This window comes from Alternaria infectoria (genome assembly GCF_024043175.1).
Source record: "Alternaria infectoria strain BMP 0036 chromosome Unknown scaffold_8, whole genome shotgun sequence".
Lineage (NCBI taxonomy): Eukaryota > Fungi > Ascomycota > Dothideomycetes > Pleosporales > Pleosporaceae > Alternaria > Alternaria infectoria.
In genome coordinates this window covers 56,337-69,506 of record NW_026250697.1, presented here as the reverse complement: position 1 = coordinate 69,506, position 13,170 = coordinate 56,337, and the positions used below count along the sequence as shown (strand labels likewise).

Sequence of the window (13,170 nt, the reverse complement as noted above, 5' to 3'; positions counted from 1 at the left end):
GCGATGATGTCGGGCTTGCCCACCGGAGGCCGGTGATGATCTGCAAGTAGCCGCGTGATCCCTGTCGATTGGTCCCAAGCCAGGAGGCGGCGACACTCAAACATTCCCAAACATCCTCCCTCAACAACCACCCACGCCCGCCTCATCTACCCACCCCTACGCCTTCCGCCTTCGTGCACCCACGCTCGCTTCCGCACACCACCGACCGTCCACACTCGTTCTCTCACGCCGACACCTACACACCACACGCATCATGTTGTCACGGATAGCCGCCCTACTGCTCTCAGGAGTCGCAGTCCTGCATGCGCAAGCCCAAACTGCTGCCGTTCCTGCAGAGCTCGTCGGCACATGGACAAGCAAGTCAAATTCGACCATGACCGGACCTGTATGCGCTTCTATCGACGTCCGCAGAGGAGACAAGACTAACCACCCTATAGGACTTCTACGACCCTGTCAACGAGAAATTCACCGAGCCCAAGCACACCGGCATCAGCTACTCCTTTACCGCGGATGGCCATTTTGAATCGGCATACTACCGCGCAATCGCAAATCGTACGTTGCCCGCAGGCACCCCGACACTACCCGGATAGACACCATAGGACAGCAGAGCGTTCACTGACAAGCTTTACAGCCACCAACCCCAAATGCCCCCAGGGCATAATCCAATGGCAACACGGAAGCTACGAGAAAACGGCATCAGGCGGCCTCGTCCTTAAGCCCATCAAGGTGGACGGCAGACAACTATACTCCGACCCGTGCCAGTACAAGACCGCCGTCTACACCCGATACAACGCGACTGAGAAGTTTAAGGTATGTCGAGATGCAGAAATCCAAATGTGCCGTACTGACCTATCAACAGCAATACGAATACGTTGCTTCAGACCAGTACCACGTAGGCACCCCGCGCATCACGCTCTTCAAATCCGATGGCGCCCCCATGATGCCTCTCTACCTCGCCATGAAGTCACCCAAGATGCTTCCCACCACAACGCTCAACCCGCTCGTTACCCAGACTGCCGCATCCAAGAACTCCAAGCGCGGCGAACTACCCATGAACCACGAAGTCATCTACGCGCGAACAACCGGCGCAGTCAGGGCTGACCAATGGTGGTGGTTCGGTGTCTTCATGACTGCCGGTGGAGGATTCCTTTACTACTTCTTCTAAACACGACGAGGATACGGCAGTAGTTGGGGCAAAGAAGCCGTCGCGCAAACGCGACGACTTATGGGGTTGGGCGCAATATCGGAGTTTTTGGCATAATTAAGATCACACGGCAACGCAGCATAATCCTTGTTTCATCTGGATCTTCACACACGACATGATTCTTGCTGGGTGTTCAAAGAAGGAAGAGAGGCGTTTGGTGGCATCCATCCATCCATCCCATCGGACACGAGTCATCAAAGATATCAAAAACTCATGTTCAGCGAGCAGGCGCGATTTTGGGATTTTTATTCGGGCGGCATATGTAGACAAATGTACGGCTTGTTTCTAACATTTCACATTTCGTCCGACCTCTTGTGGACTTCTACTTCACCGTCGCATTTCAAGATCTTGCATGCAACGTTTCCAGAGTATCTGTCCGTGTGTTGGTACATTGGTAAACCAACGTCTTAGCCGATGGGGCCGACGTCAACAAAAACACACAAACGACTTCTGCTGGTACGCTAATGTCGTCTCTACATGCAAACTTATCTACACTATACATGTCCCATCGCCCTGACAACAAGATAACAGGACATCAAGCTAACGTATATCTTCGATTCGAACGATAGGTTTCCCGATACCGCACACTTCCATTAAACGTCAAATCTCCTCCACGCTTTCTAAACCTCAAGATTTCAATATGACAGATTTCCGGCCTCCGCGATGCTTTCCAAGGTTTCTTGTTCTTTTCTAAGATGATGAGTGTATTGTATTGTATTGTGTTGTGTTGTGTGGGTTCGTAAAGAGTCGTTATCGCGTTAGGCCTCATGTGAAATTGATCATCACTGGAAAGTAAATCGCTAATGAAGGTTTGCTGGATGACGAGGAAGTTGCTCGAACCAGGAGGTGTATGTGAGAGCTTCCGGACAGAAGACGTTGCGTTGGCGTGGGTTGGGTTATATGCTCTGATACCAAAGGATGCACGGCGAGACATTGGGTGATGTCGTGCTTTTGTTGGGTTTGGGAACTTGGTATGTTTCGATGCGCGTGTGTGTGGCGTGTAAGTCCTGTTGTTTCCTAACAGGTAATGAAAGGGCAGAGGGGTTCTCTGCGCGTGTTTTCCAGAGAAGGGGTTTTTGGTATGCTGATGAAGCTGGCGATGTTCGTTCCTTGCGTTTTTGGTCGGTTCCGAAATCTGTGCTTCTGGCGCGTTGGATGAGTACCTGCCCCGGTGCTACGCGATCTGCTTTCCGTCTGCCTTCTCTCCCTCCTCTCATACTCTTAACTTGATCTATTCACCCAAATCCCTCTCTTTCTCTCTTCCATCCCATCTTTCCATCGCACCCCCCCTCCCCCTCAAAGCCCAAACCTCTCCATCCCCACCCTAAGATCTTCCTCCGTCCCCAAAAGATTCATAGCCCAAGGCGGCCTCTGACTCTTAACCACAAACCTCGTCTCACCAATCTCCTGCACCCTCCCCTCTTCCCTCTCCTTCCCTCTCATACCCTCCCTGTTGACCTCAGTCTCAACCTCCTCCCTATCCACAGGCTGCACCTTCTTAGTCCTCCTCTTATACGGCGGCCCCCTCCCCATCTCCGCCGCCTTCTCCCACGCCGTCTCACACCCTTTAGCGATAATGCCCGCGCTCGCCCAGCCCGTTTTCTTATCTGTTTCGAGTAGTCGGGTAATAAGCCACTCGCGTTGCCGCGGGTCCTGGAACGTGATTCCAGCGAAGAAAAGAGAGAGGGTTGATTCTGTCAAGACGGCGCCGAGGAAAGGGGAGAGATCTGAGGTCACGGGTATGCTGACGCTAGCCCATATGCGGCCGATGAGCATGCAGTAAGGTGCTGTGACGGAGGCGCAGACTCCGGCGGCCATTTGCGCGGCGGGTGGCATGCCAGGGTGGGATCTCAAAAGGATGATTTTGGAGAGATAGGCGAGGCCCCATAGGATGGATATGTCGTAGCTTCTGTGAAGAATGGCTGGGCCGAAGGGTGTCATGTTTCCACCGTGTTCGTGGGGCCGGCCTCCTGGTACTGGTGGTGGGTAGGTGTCTTCTGGTAATGGAGCAAAGCCTTCGCTCTGTTCTAGAACTCGTAAGACGGATGTGTGGGCGTCCATTATGGTTTCCCATTCTGAGACTGCTTTCTCGTATAGGGTGGGTAGGTCGGCGTGTTGCGGGTTGGGTACGTTGGGTGTGGGAGGTGAGCGTTCGTAGTTTGGGTTTTCGTAGCTGGAGAGGATGGGGCCGGGGCCTGCTGAGGGGGCCATGCCGTAGAAATTGGGCATGGGTGGTGGTTGGCTTCGGGGTGGTCCTCCAGTCGATCCAGGTGGTGGGCCAAAGCCAGGTGGTGGCTGTGGTGGTCCTTGCCCTGTCCATCCTGGTGGTGGAGGTCCCTTCCATCCTGGCGGCGGACCTTGCATTTGAGGTGGAGGTCCTCCAGAACCCGCATGTATTTGTTGTTGACCAGGTGGGCCGCTGGGAGGCGGTCCCATACTGCCAAAACCGGGCATACCCGGGCGAGGTCGCCATCCTCCATCCGCTTCCACTTGTCGAAGTTTGCGAGTGCGGTCTCGAACTGTAAAGTCTGCGATGCGACCTAGGAGGAGGATGATGTGATCGTGGGAGCCATAAAGGGCGTCGGTCCGACCGAGTGGTGCTCTTGGAGGACAATCGGACCATTTGCGGTAGGGGTTACTGCTTGATGTCAGTCGCAAGTTCTAGATCTAGACCGGAGTTACTTACATAAGACGATGGCCGCTCACAATGCTCTGATAAACATCATGCCTAGCATATGACCAATAGATATCCTGAAGCGTCTCGTAGCTCTGCAGATCCAATTTCACGGGTATGTTTTGCCGCGCGTCGTGTCTTGCGCCATTATCTTCAAACACCATCCCAAAGTCGTCGTAGTTAACCTTCTTCCCCACGATCGTGCTCACAAGCCCCTGGTCTGGCATCAAAGCGCTGTCTTTGAGCCGTTGGTCGAACTGTCGTTGATCAAATAGCATCTCCGGATTCTGATGTGGGAATTGTCGTTCCATCGCAGTTTGTGCTGCTCGCATTCGTCTGTACTCACGCGTAAGTGACCGGAAGTCGAGCTCGGTGATCAGGCGCTGGGCGCCGACGAGATGTGTTCCCCATTTTACGTGCTCTGCGGTCCATACTTCGTAGAAGGCCAGGAGCAAGGAAGTCGCTAGTGTGTTTGTTGATAGACGTTTTGTAGGGTTGCCGAGAGAGCGCACGAGGCGTTTAAGTGAATATGCATAGTGTTTGTAGGACGGCGTTATAGAAGCACCCTGCAGTCTTGCGATGTGCAGGCTTGCAAGCGCTAGCATGGCGTGTAAAAGTCCTTGGTGGCTCAGAGCCTTCAAAGGTAATGTATGTGTCCATAGTCCTTGCTGAGCTGGGTGTGTAGTGCTTTCGAAGATGAGAGTGGGATTTCGGGGATTTCGTTCGTACATCGACAGTGTAGGTCCGGTCTATGATATGTTAGTAAACACTGCCCAGTTCGGTAGACCACAATCTAACGATCCCGTCAAACTTACCACATGAATGTAGTGCGCGAAAACCCTCGCAGTCTTGGGATTGCGCAGGGGGCTTGCTGCATACTCCGGTCTATAGTGCGACAGTAACCCGTCGTACAAGAACGCATCGTATCGTCTGATTCCAAGCTCATTGTAATTCTCGAGGTGTATGCGACGTATGTTACTGAATTCCTTGCTCGCAAGTAGGGCCTGCTCGTCCTCGACTGTTTCCGCTTCAAACATCTCTTCGTCCGATTGAACGTCCCAGTAGTCGTCGTCCTCGTTTTCGATCGCGGCTTCGTCGAGAACCTGCGTAGGACTGACATGATCGTCGATATCGAATCCGCCGAGGAGAAGTTGCGGTTGAGATCGTTGCTTTCGTGATACGGCGGTAGGTTGGTCTGTATTCACCACTGGTCAGCCTGGAAACATTCACGGACATGTACAGATAATAAAGAGTAGCGTGCTGTCGCACCTGGGGTGACTTAAGGAATCCCAGGCTTAGAAGACATGCACGAATTTATGGATTGACAATGGGTTGGGACACGAAGAGAATAACGATAGTCATTGGGGTATATGAGGTTTTAACTAGACACGAGACATACCGAGGACAGGCTGAGACATATACTTTACATCTGGGGTCATATCATGAATGGGCATCTGCACAGGAGGATAGCTTGCATGACTGAAGTCAGCGTGAGAAACTGCTGCTGGGTAATTGTGAGTTCCAACGTGGCTGAAGCTCGGGGGGCCTCCTTGCGGAGGGTGTACGGGAGCATGCGGATGACCATCGTATCTTTGCATGCCCGGTGGCGCTTCCGTGTAGTGAGGATACTGGTCGCTTCGCGGTGATACACTCGAATAATCCCGATAGGAACCTTCGGCTTGTTGGCTATCAGACCGGTAGGATTGTGGATAGTGTGGCGGGGGCTGAGGGACTGCGGCTTTTATAGCGGGTTCGTGGCTGTAAGGAACCGAGACTGGTGGATATGGCGCGCTCTGGGTATATTGAATGGGCGGTTGAAATGTGCCGTGTGAATCGTGCCTATACTGTGTCTGTGGGCTGGTGTGCATAGACTGAGGGGGCGGGAAATATGAAGCGGTAGGCGTATGACCATGTGGAGGGTGGTTTGGCGAAGAAAGCGGCTGTTGGTGAAGAGGTGATGGCAGAGGTTGTTGATGAGGCTGTTGATAAGCCTGATCGTGTGTGTAGCCATGGGTCACTCCAGGGTAAGCTTGTGGGGGTTCCAAAGGCCCTGAAGTTTGGTTCGCGTCCATGTGGGAGAAGTCGAAGCTACCGTGCGGGCGTGGCTGGATTGGACCAAGCATGCCCTCTTGCATGCCGGTAGTTGGCTCGGGCCCTCGATATGATTGATTGCGTGTGCCAGGAAGCATGGAGGTGTGATATTGGATGGTGCTGACAACGCCTGGGTGATTCGGCCAGTCGCCAATCGGTGGTTTGAAGATGACTCGTTGGTTGTAGCCCTCGCACTGGCGTTTGGACTTGATGCAGTTGTTGCAAGTAGGTCTCTCTTCACCACACTTTATGCGGCGTTTTCGGCAGGTGAGACATCCGGTTTTGGTCCTCTTTCTCATCTTGGAGTTGGTAGCAGACCCTGAGAGGCCTGTTGGTGACACATCGCCCGGGCCTCCCGAGATTGGGGCGGGCGCCATACTGTCCATGGATTCGAGTAAAGAGATAGAGGTAACAACAAGCGAGTCTGTAGCACTTAGTACGAAGCTACAAGGCCATATAAGGGACGTAAGACTGGGATGACATACCTGAGTAATCTTCGATCCTGAGGAATGGGGGCACAAGATCGGCGGGCTGATGTTGGTCCGCTTGGAAGCGGGTACGGAGCCAAGATCGATTAACCTCGCAGCAGTGCCGATCTGAATGGTTGAATCCTGCGGGGCGCCAGTGACGAGGCAGTCAAGCTTCACGGGCGACTGGGTTAAAGATGAAAGTGATGGTGTCGTCTTGTAGGAATCCAGGGCTCAAAGGCAAGAACAAATCTACTCAGGGAGAGTCGATCATTCAACCCACGGGAGCCATGTGGAGCCAGGGCTTCAATGTTAGTTATAACGAAGTGGGGAGCACGCACCAGGTGTCAGAGGCCGCTGGGAAGGCCAAAAGGGGAGCGAGCGGCAAGCCCGCCGCTGTTCGTGGGTACGGAAGGCTGTACGTAAAATGATAGCGCGTCCACAGTACCTACATCAGGCGTGGAATGGCCATAGGAGCAAAGGTGTTCTAGACTAGAATGGGAACTATACTTTTCTGGGGAGCGACAAGGTACATGGGGGTTGGATCAGGGTGGGCAACTGGAGTCGGATGCAGAAACAGCGGGTGCGGACACGGACTTGGAGTGTTCAGAGCAGGGCAAGAAGTCAAGTTCGATTCGGCAGCTGTCGTGCGAGGTCTCGTCGGAGTGCGTGCCAATGGACCGGGGGTATTGAAGGGCTTGCGCTAGGAGAGTGGGAGAAGAAAATTGGCGGCTGATCAACGGATCTGATGCCGGGTAGGCTAATGAGGGGGGTATGATGTTTTGCGTTGGACGTGGGTTCCCAGCCAATCTGCCCGATATAGACACTCGACTGGCGAAGCGATGGGGGTGCTTTGGTTGCGAGCGTTGGGAGATGGGCGGCGGGACGTCGGCCTGAGGAGCTAGCCTGCAATCACTTGGTGCGCTGCCGAGTTCGGAAGCGGCCACGATGCTTTGCCGAGGATCCTCACCCTTCTCGCTCCCACCCACTGCACGTCGGCAAAGCAACCTCTTTGACACTTTGCTCCACCCTGAAGCGTGCTTTGCCTGCTAGCCGCTTGGGCAGCTGTCATCAGCCTCAGTCGCGTGGAGGTTGCGTTCGTGTGCGGAGCCTGAGTGGAACGTGGGACTCGGGCGACAGCTGGCCATGCTTCTGTTCCCACGATACAAACCTTATTCCGCGCAAAAGACATTCCGTGTGCGACGCGTCTTCACGTACATATCATCCCAATCCATCACAGTGACTGGCCCAGCTGGAGCGGACGTGTACTCGCCCAGTTCAACAGCTGTGGACATTGCCAATGGCCTAGCTAGCCGCTATTGCTGCCAGGCCTCCAGGAATCGCGCAATTGCCACGGTGGTCTGCTCTGATTGCCTCTGATACATGGCTCTATCACTACCAGAAGCGGCATGGTGCTGATCGACTGATGGCGTCGTCTCACGCGCGCCGGCCAACGAGCTTAAGCATCCGCCAATTAACCTATACCATCAACCACCCTACCGGACCTTCTGTCTAGTTTCGCGCGTTTGATTCACCGAGCACCCCGGACATATTTCGACGTCACTGGCACAACTGCTACTAGAGTGGCCGGCATGCAAAGCATCTTCGCGCTGGTGGCGGCCCAGGGCAAGCTGAGCGGAATACCAAGCTCCGCAATCAAGAGCCACTGCCTCGGTGGCCCGCGCTTCTATTATGATTTTCGTCCAGGAATCGCGAACCCGACAGCTGGGCATCGTCAGCCTCTGATTGTGATGGCTCCCTGCCCACGAGTCGACTGCCTCGTCGACTGCCTCGTTCAGGGCTCAACGGGGTCAAGGGAGCGAGCTACCTGTGTGCTCGGCGCTATGCCTCCTCATGCCATGTGCTGATGAGCGTGCGGAATGACGATCATGTGGACTTTTGTGGGGCTCGGAATACCTCTATTTCCAGTAATGGCCGCTGAACTTCGCATTCGACATCGCGGGTACGGATGCGAAAGAGCAGCCTCACCCAGCACGCTAATGCAGCATCTTCACACCACGATTGCATTAGTGCTGCGCGCATGCACGACTCAGGGTTGGCAGAGACATAATTCTGCCTTGTTTTGTTTTTCAAAGTCAGTGTCAGACGTTCACCGGGAGAACTGTCTACTGGTCCGCTCGGCGCAGTCGCGGTCTCTTGTGCTTTTTAGTCCTGGTATATCAAACGGGTCACCGGTTCGACGGCTGCGGGTACTCTTCCCGGTTATTAAAGGATCAGATGAAAAGGAAGACGTGCAAGTACAGTGACCTTGGGCGTCATTGTCAAGACCCTACAAACAGGGGTTGAGCCCAGGTTACCAAGGCTCTGGACCCGAGATGCTGCACCTCACATTTTGGCTGCAAAAGCAACCAATTTCCGAGTCATCGGTATGTCCCGATCATGGCTGTTTACGGAAGTGACCGAACTATAAAGCCAATTTTAGACAAGGCTCTCCAAGATAACGGGATGCGATTGAGTTGCGGTTGAGCTTGCGGCGTGGTTAGCTGGATCCGGACAGCCATTCGTGGATTACTACACCGGTGACGATCCGACGGAAGCACAGTCTGCAATTGCAATCGAGATGCAGGGGTCGAAAGAGTTCTCTGCTGTGGCTGCCACGAGAAACGGAACAGCATTGGGCGTGTAGTGGTAGGTGAACGGCGACTACTGGAGGCGCCTTGCTTCAATGGGCTCACCTTAGCGACCTGGACCCTAGATCCAAAGCTTGATTTTCGACATGGGCTGATGCCATATCTACGCCCCTCATCCGCTTGCCATTCTCGACAAGGGGATTGACAGCACTCCCCACATTTGCTAGTCACTTCTGTAAGTTATTGCGAAGTGCACGTGATCGGATAGAGGCGCTGACGTCGTGTTAGGGGAAGTATACACGACTCGCATTGAGAACATGCACGAAGTGATGCGGACATGCTCACCCGCACGCTCACGTCTAAAGCGGTTCCTTCGATGTTCGGTTAGGACATGTGCCATGCCGGGTGTCACTCACGGCTATTGACTGCGGCTGATGAGTGCAGCAAGGCTTTGTTCGCGCCTGCAATCTGAGCATCTCTTCAAAGCGACGCGGTCGCATCAGTTATCTCTTGGAGTGCTGCTGATGCTTCAGTACTCTGCCATCTCAGAGGTGTGCCCTTACATATGACGACAATATCAACTCAACAATTTAGTAGTCTGCAACCATGCACAATCTGACCCCGCAGCCTATATCCACTAGAGAGACGGTAGTTCCAAGGTAATTTCAAGGTAGTTCCAAGGTAGTTCCCGCGCGAAGTTAGTACGCGGTCGTCGTTGTTTGTCCGCTACCTTCTCAAGAGGAAGAATCAACAATGACATGGCAGTAAAGTAGCAACGGCTGATATATCAAGCTTGCTAAAGCACAGTATGCTCTCGCTCACCGCTGTCTTCAAGCGCAGCCACAGGATACCGTGAACCATCTCAGGGTTGTAGCTTGCGCAGGTACACCTCCGCCGTAACGGAAGCGTTTACACGACACTGCTAGTGCAGCGACACCTGCAGCCATACAGCATCTCATATTACACGAGCGGATTTCCCTCACGGCTAAAGCGAAGTTTCCCGACGCCACTGTCCACGCCACCAGCCGACAGCGTTGCCTCTTGCGAAACGTCCTTCACTGCACATGGCTCCCTTCCAAAACATCCGATTTGTCGTCATCGACTTAGCAACTAGCATGTTCCTACCCCAGGTTCTGGTGCTCGGGATCCTGCCGAAGGAACGGGGCGTATCCGAAGGAAGCTTCGGTGACATTGATCGGCTACCCATGTCAACGATCCTGGTAGGTTGCATGCATGCCATTGCAACGACACGCGGTCTCATACAAGGAACGTCTTTCGCAAGTACAGTACTGATACAATTACCACTGCAAGTTCTGGTTTTCCATTGCATTTTGGCGCGATGGCAACAGCCACTCAAGGTGCTTCTGTCAACCTTCTCGAATGCTGACTATATAATAGCGCTACAACACCAATTCCTTCACATACGACCATAGTTTCAGGATAATAGCGCTTCCCGTTCGCTCAGCGGTACTCAAGCCTGTAAACGGCGAACTAGTAGTCAGGTGGGTGACCACTGGCGAATCCTCGCTGTTGTATGTTTTTTGCATTTTTTTTTTGCATACCAGCAAAATTTACTGAGCTGCTTCTCTTTTTCCAACCTCGTCACCAGAAATTCACTCCGCGGACGGCTACTATCCGCGTGTCCAGCGTACCCGAATTTGGTCATCGCATCGAGACGTCCAGCAAAACAACCTGCATACCACTAGCTATTGCTTCTGCTGCGAACTCCTTACGAACTTCGCCACCGAGGCGCAGACTATTACTTGCTACTGTAACTAGAGTTGTTATGCATAGAAAATGTTTTTGCTTGTCTACATTCCTTTTGGCAAACAGGTCCGGCAGACAAACCCACACCAATCCAAACCAACGGAGCTGAAAATTCGAGCAGGGCGAGATGGAAGTGACGTCTAGACCAGAAGGAAATCTAGCAAGACGGCGAATAGTTGCTACGTACAGCTGACGTTACGTGGTTTAGTCAAACAACCACTTCGTTACTGTTGTTTTCTATCGGCCCGTCGCATTACCTTTTCGTACCTGCATTTCCCCACTTCCTCAGCGACAGACTACGACATGCACCTCCTTCTAATCTTGACTAGTCGCATCGATGAGTACCGAAGTACGCTGCCGTCAACGTACGTACGCTACACTTGCTTTTACTCGGGTCGAGAGCCTGCCGGAGTCGCGTCGAGCGTACCCGACCATCTCCCAAGCTCTATATACCATGGCGTCGATCCTCAAGACCCTGGTTCGTTGCTGAACATCGTGCAACTATTATTGGGCCGCTCGTATGCGCATAGAGACGTACTGTTTGACGATATATTGTAGGGTGGTGTTGGTGCTTTGCCTCTGTCACGGTGCGTGGCGGAGAAGATCAAGCGCAACACCAGCCCTGAGCAACTCTTCGCGTCGCCATGCTGAAACGTACAGTGCAAGCAGCATGTTTACTCAGCATGAAAGATGACATCTGGATCGCGCATGACGATCTCGTCGATCTGATAAGCCTCTAAATTACCCCTCAGCAGTTCAACCAAACTACTGAACTCGGGTGCAGTACCAGACTCAAGATTTGGCTGAACAGTGGAAGCTAACCTTATCTCACCCAAAGTGAGCTGATCTGGGCTGACGACAATCCGTACGCGACAGACTAGAAGGTTGTTCCGAACCGGACGTCGCATTTCCCTGTTTCGTCGCATGGAGTGGGGATGAGATACCGCTTGCTGTGTATCTCTCGATGGAAGCAAATCTGACAGGAAGGCTGGACAAACCCAGTGATTTAAACTACAGCGGAGATGATCGCGGGCGCAATGAGAGCAATATATCGTGTATTGGGCGTATTGATGAATGAAGACTTGACCGTTATCGTCGAAGATGATTCCAGTGGACTGACTTTGACTTCGCACTTTATTCGAGAAAGACACTAAATACCCAGAAGCCCACATCGTCATAATTACGTGCGATGTAAATGAGCTGAAGTTAACGTAGGCTCTAGGGTGTTTAGTCTCTTTGCTTAACGCGGTGGTCGCGATGTCTTTGTAGGAAGAGCCGCACGATACCACTGCTGTGGTATGACATGTTGACAAGGCCAAAGTGCAGCAGCACTCTCGAACTAAAAATCGAAATTCGGCGACCGCCGTGCGTTTAGCAGGTTTCCATCGCGAGTCTCTCGACAACCTCGATTTCGGTAAAGTATGGATGCTTTGCCATCGCTGGCCAGACTTTACGAGGGCCAGTAAGAATGCGCCTGGAAAGCATCGTAGGCTCATCACGTTGTAGACGTGTTTGATGGATCGAGCTGCCAAATGGATTTCACCATTGTCATGAAATTTGGTAGTAGTCGCATGAACACATTAAAGGTCTCTCAAATTAGTGCGCCATCCTGACACAGGCAACAGCAGGGACGCCCCATGCAATTAGATGCTTTGCGATATTGCGAAGTGTTGGCAGATCTTCCTCGCCGAAGATCTTTATCCAGATGTACAGGAGACATATAGCTTGGTCAGACTTCACCGCACTGGCTTACCATATGTGTTGCATCAAGTATATCGTCTCAAGCACTCGAACGGCGAATCCAGCGGCTCCAAACAAGGTCGTGGCACATCCGCAGTACCTCCGAAAGTTCTGTTGGTAGACTTTTCGCGAAGTGGGGGTATTCAGGGGTCGGCAGAAAAGTTCCCCGCCATCACCCTCCACATGTCAGAATCTTCCACGAGCTTGCCAGTGTGGTTCTGCACCGTTCCTGACCCTCTCAGCAAAGCTTGGTCAGACCTCATCGTCGCCACGTCGAATTTTTGTAACTCCCATTATAATATTTATATCTCTTCAATCTTCCATCAATTTCCGATATGGTCTAGTGGCTAGGATTTGCCGCTCTCATCGCAGAGTAAGCTCGCTGTTACAGCGCAGTGCCGGCAAGGCCCGGGTTCGATTCCCGGTGTCGGAAACAAGTCTTTTGTTCTTTTTGCCATCTTTATGGGTTCGAGATTGGGTTGGTATATCTTTTTGCACATCGAACCTTTATTCGGGGACGACCTAGTGGCTTCAGAGGTGAGGTACGTAGTCGGATAACCTTCAGAACATGGTACCATTCTTCCCTTTTGCTTTTGACGATGTGTGAGGTTACCGCCTGGGTTGAGTACATGTGAC

At 52.7% G+C, this 13,170-nt stretch overlaps 2 protein-coding genes and 1 non-coding gene across 3 annotated transcripts; 2 read left to right on the top strand and 1 right to left on the bottom strand.

Annotated features, from left to right (window-relative positions):
• Nucleotides 1–253: 253 nt before the first annotated feature.
• J4E92_005439 (uncharacterized protein) lies at nucleotides 254–1,165 on the top strand (the record flags this gene model as incomplete). The annotated part of the gene is made up of 4 exons (XM_051496820.1): nucleotides 254–385; nucleotides 438–552; nucleotides 632–810; nucleotides 860–1,165. 4 exons carry the CDS (start codon nucleotides 254–256, stop codon nucleotides 1,163–1,165), a joined length of 732 nt encoding a protein of 243 aa, XP_051352480.1.
• Nucleotides 1,166–2,500: 1,335 nt separating this feature from the next.
• J4E92_005438 (uncharacterized protein) lies at nucleotides 2,501–4,915 on the bottom strand (the record flags this gene model as incomplete). The annotated part of the gene is made up of 3 exons (XM_051496819.1): nucleotides 2,501–3,842; nucleotides 3,891–4,627; nucleotides 4,694–4,915. The coding sequence occupies 3 exons, from the start codon at nucleotides 4,913–4,915 to the stop codon at nucleotides 2,501–2,503; spliced, it is 2,301 nt and encodes a 766-aa protein (XP_051352479.1).
• A 7,948-nt stretch (nucleotides 4,916–12,863) lies between these two features.
• J4E92_005437 lies at nucleotides 12,864–12,967 on the top strand. The gene has a single exon. It is a non-coding gene; the product is annotated as a tRNA-Glu (tRNA).
• The last annotated feature ends 203 nt before the right edge of the window (nucleotides 12,968–13,170 follow it).